The sequence below is a fragment of the Penaeus japonicus genome, unplaced genomic scaffold (genome assembly GCF_977035675.1).
Source record: "Penaeus japonicus unplaced genomic scaffold, GWHDUDI00000001_assembly GWHDUDI00000035, whole genome shotgun sequence".
Classification (NCBI taxonomy): Eukaryota; Metazoa; Arthropoda; class Malacostraca; order Decapoda; family Penaeidae; genus Penaeus; species Penaeus japonicus.
Window position 1 is genome coordinate 21,797,415 of NW_028234437.1, and position 5,000 is coordinate 21,802,414.

At 36.3% G+C, this 5,000-nt stretch overlaps 1 protein-coding gene across 1 annotated transcript in view; it reads right to left on the bottom strand.

The window, feature by feature from the left end:
- Positions 1-578: 578 nt before the first annotated feature.
- Positions 579-5,000, bottom strand: part of LOC147467593 (tyrosine-protein phosphatase non-receptor type 4-like) — a 30,532-nt gene continuing 26,110 nt past the window's right edge. Inside the window, exons 6-9 of the mRNA XM_086531105.1 lie at positions 4,839-4,968; positions 4,302-4,419; positions 3,623-3,789; positions 579-3,403 (exon numbers count right to left, since the gene is read on the bottom strand). Of these exons, the coding sequence (XP_086387231.1) occupies positions 3,317-3,403; positions 3,623-3,789; positions 4,302-4,419; positions 4,839-4,968 (502 nt within the window). The 3' untranslated portion in view covers positions 579-3,316. The remainder of the gene's footprint in view (positions 3,404-3,622; positions 3,790-4,301; positions 4,420-4,838; positions 4,969-5,000) is intronic.

Genomic DNA, 5,000 nt, shown 5'->3' on the forward strand with positions numbered 1-5,000 from the left:
TTGAGTGGCTGTTTTAATTTGTTCAAAAAGATATTGTAAAAAAGGAGAAAAAAAGAGTATAAATACTGCTGTGTAATTCCGATTTGCTTGTGTCTATACGGCATAGGGCGAATAATTAATATCTGATTTAGTGTTTATGATTTAATGCCCATAAAGCAGTCCATATTTTGTATCTATTTCATTATGTATCAATCATAAAACATCAGAAACCTTTATTACATAATATACCATAACTGCCTTTTTGTGTGAAAATGATTACTGAAATGCGTATATATAGCTTACCTAACAATATTATTATACCTCCTTTGCATATATATATATATTTATATATATAATATATATTATTTATATATATTATATATTTATTTATAGATATATATATAATATAATTTTTTTTTTTTTTTTTTGAGTAGAAGGCTAAAATGATAGGTATGTTCATACAAATTGTACATTTCTTTTTATAGAGAGGATTAAATGTGAACAATGTTTGTTGATATGTCTAGTTGATCATTAAAATGCTCTTAATTTTCTAGTTCTTATGCATAAGTCTTTCGCCACAGGTTAATGAAATGTTACACTTACAAACCATTTTCCTTTATTGCTCATTTGTGTCAAATACAACACAATTTTCCCTGTCACACTGATTTACATTACTTAAAATATGACAAATCAGGATAAGTTGTAAACCATTTCAGCAAAATTCATACACAGTTCACTGCAATGCACATCCTAATGGTTGCGATAAACAGTAGATTCATCACTAGTATGAATGTACTAGACCAGATAAAGTTTGCCTCAGCAATACTTTCATTGCAACTCATTTCTGCCTTTTTTTAAAACTGTATCCAGAATCTGCTTAATCAAAATACTGCTGAGAACATATCACTGGTCATCGAGGGTATCAGGTTATGTGAGGGACAGTGTTACTTCTTTCACTCTGATGCAGGTTGGACCAAGAAAAAAAATTACTGGTAATACATTTGTAATTTCCTATGTTAACCACACATGAGAAAAAAAAAATCACAGAAGTTGAAAAATCTAAAAAGAGGGATTTCACAAGTACACAAGTGGGTTGAATAAAAAGTACAAGTGAAATGGGAACAAATGCAGGAGAAAGAATGTAGGTCTTGCACTTAATACTGAAGGTAAAAAGCACACACAACTGTTAATCCTGTACATACCAAACCAACATTCACAAAATTTGATTTTATGGGTCTGAATTTTTCAAAGAATTTAGAAAAAAGGTATGACCCCAATCTTATTCTTTTATCTTTTATATGTACTTTTTCAACGTTGGTTCGTGTCTTTACAATACAAATGACTAGAACCATCCTTAAACAGAACCAATTCCTTGCATACAGAGATTGCAAACATGAGATTTATTCCTGAAATCAAAAAGATCAAACTCTGCCTTTTTTCCATAATAACAGTGACATCTTGAGCCTGTCAGGAGCCTCTAAGACTAAACTACATAATGGGCAGGCTAGCAAGAGGTTTGGATAAGGAAAGGAAAAAAATTGTTTGCTTCTAATTATCTTAACAAGTCTGTGGACAAATTTCAGCATTCAACCATACAAGAAAAGTTCTTTTTCCACATACATTACATAAACTCATGACCAGGTAAAATTTGCGCATTAAAATGCTCGACCAAAGGCATAATGTGTTCTAAGTGTGTTTACCATACCCTGAGTGGTGTAGGGCAGCAGCACCCAAGTTGCCCTAGGGTAAAAAAAAGCCTAGAAGGCAATAAAGAGCCTTTGAGAGAATAATTCCTACACCCACTTTACATCTCAATTTCAGCATAGGAAAACTGCCTAGGAATAGTAGGTCAAAATACCTTCAAAGTGAAGTTATTGAGTCAGAGGCACTGTGCTGTGCAACACTGTTAAAACAACAGCATTTCTATCTGATGACGAGTGTATACCATCAGCGTGGGATTGTCAGTTGCTTGAGGCAGGCTCTTACAACAAGAGAAAGGCACATGTGGGTCCCAGGACTGTGGGGGGAGTGGCTAGCCCTTGTAATGCTTCGGGTGCTAAGAGACAGTGTCAGTACTCACATCCAGTCATAATGTGCACTTGTTCCAAACAGAATACTTTAGAGAGGCACTGTGGTGAAATACCCTGTACTATTATATTACTGCAATGCCTTTAATGGATCGTGTTCAGTTTAGCGGCAAAATGCCAGCACTGGGTCATAATCTGCCCGAACTGTACAATGTAAAATAACAGCAACAATTTAATAACACACCACATCTTGTGCTTAACTGGACTGTTTTCTTGAAGTTGAGAGTAGCATCCCTGGCAAACAAGAGTGAAACTTTGGCAGTGTACATGTTAACAACATTTTATGTCACCAATTTCCACTGCTCCATAACACCCCTACAAAATTATCTGCTGGATTAATGACATCCATACACATTTTCGGTTCATTCCCGATGGTGACACAAAAATCTGCAACATGTTTCACAAAGGCTTGAGTGGTGAGGGTCAGAGAGTCTCATGTGTAACTACTGATTTTTTAATAGTAAATAGAAAATATCCTGTACAGTAGAAACACTACTAGGGTTAGGATCTGTCTTTTAAAAAGATTGTATTATCTACAGTATTCACACTCCAGTGCACATAATTATGTACAGGCATTTTGGTAACCAACCAATGCATGCACATACACACAAGGTGTTTCAACAACACACTATAACAGTGTGTATATATGAACACACAATTACCGAAGAATCTGAAATTCCTCTTTTCGCTGTTGCTGTGGAACTGGCGAATAAATAGGTCTTGAGCAATGATCATTTTGATGTTTACATTGATTTAAAAGATAGTCTGGACACGCCCGATTTCAAACAGGGAATGAGCAGTGCTCTATGTTAATTTAATGTCATTGATATAGCTCATATTATTTATAAATACTTTTAGCCTTTTCTTTTACTATCTACATTTTTTTTTTTCTTTTTTTTTTACTGTGGTAGGCTGTGGGCCCCAGAGAGATTCATCCTCTCAAGGCAGAACACGGATTTCAGTAATGGTATAAATTCTTTTCCAGACTCCTATTGTAGGATAAATCATTTTCAAGCTCCTATTATAGGATATATACACAGTATGCTTGCTCAATCTCCTCACTTTTACAACCAGCATGCCTCGTTCTGTCTTTATCTTTATGCTACGTCCATCACAGGAAACAGTAGAAATACTTCTGCTGTCGTGTCATGGCTCAGCTATAACTTATGCTTTATCTTCAGTCACAGAAAATGTACATCTGATACACAGTTGTCTCACTTTGTCACCATAATCAAGTGACGTTAAATCCCTCATCTCTGCTGGTACTCGGCAAGAGGTTTAACAAGGCCTTCTGAGAATACTCGCTGAATGGCTTCGCATACGAATCTGTATTGACTCTGTAAAGAGGGAGAAAAACACATATTAATTCCCACATCTTACACCTCAAAAAATAAGAGCATATTTCGCTTAAAAAATAATAAACATCTTAAAATAATTATTGTGTCATGACTCTAATCACAATTCAAAATTTCTCATTTCTGTTCAAATCAAGCAGCCACACATTGGGCTGTTGAACAAGTATTCTTAATTCAAAGTACTCATCCGTCAATACTTACAGCTGTCTGGATCATCATTGCACGCTGATCCCTCATAGCTCTAACTACATCTAGTGGATAGACCGGCTCGTTGGCCTCGATCAAGCACTGTGCCGTCTCCATCAGGATGAGCACGCCTGTCCTTCCAATTCCCGCTGAGCAGTGGACAATCGTGGGTTCAACCATACCTGTAAAGGGAAGTCGAGATAAGTATGACTGCACATAAATTAATGTTTTTTAAAAGTACAAATGGACAAAAAAGTAAAAGCAAAGGCACTTCGGTGATGGAATAATAAGGAAGGAGCATGCCATACAAGTAATAAAAGCCCGCTTGGTATCAGTTACTGTATACTAACTCGTATTTCCAGAGCAAGCTTTATTGTAGGAAAATATATTGTTGTTCCATCTAGAGTATATGAATCAAGTCATATCTTTGGGCTATATCCAAAATCATGACTGACTAAGGTGTTACATTTTTTTACAGGAGCTGGTAAATGGTCTCATACATTATTGACATGGGTCGGAAAGAAGGGTCAACCCACAAAAGGGAGCCAAGTTTGAATTTATTTTTAAGATTACGATTTTAGCATAAGCTATATCAAGGATGTACAGAAGCTTAGTATGTATCAACTACTCAATGTGTGAAAATATACCATCATTATCTCAATTTTTCAGATATCCCCTGCACTTCGCATCTCACCTGTTCTTGCCTGGCGAACTTGGGTTACGAAGTGGAGGAATTCTGTTGAGTCATCCGGGACGCCGTGATCAGGCCATGCCAGGTACTGCATGTGGGTGATGTGTCGCTCATCCTGAGTCTGCAGAAGAGATGTGGATGATTACATGAATGAAAATCAAACATTCGAGCTTTATGTGAATGAAAATCACTCCAAGCACTCAAGCTTGTACATTTTATATGAATGGAAATCATTCCAATACTAAAACTGAAATATTCTTTATCAATTAATTTCTCTAATTTTTTACAGAATGATCCTCTCTCAAACTTATACCTAAATCAATTTGAAAGGGACATGTATATGAGAATCAGTACTGAAAAAATGGGTAAAATTTAGCTAGAACAGCATCAGAGCACTTAGTCTCATTACAAATCTTAGCTTATAAATTACTTTAAGCATAAACAATAATTTGGTGGAAAGAATAAAAATGGTAAGAGAAACCAAGACACAAAAACCGCCAGGACAAAAGAGGCAAAACATCCTGAGTCCCATGAACTCACCTCTGTGTTGATGAGAGTGAATTCTCTAAACGCAAAACCTGGCGTCTCCTCCTCCTTCAGACAGGTGACCTGCAGGGTCCCGAACTCGACTGTCTCATTCAAGCGAGGCCAGTACCGGTGGCACTTCACTCTGGAAGAGGTGGCAGATTTAATCAATCATGG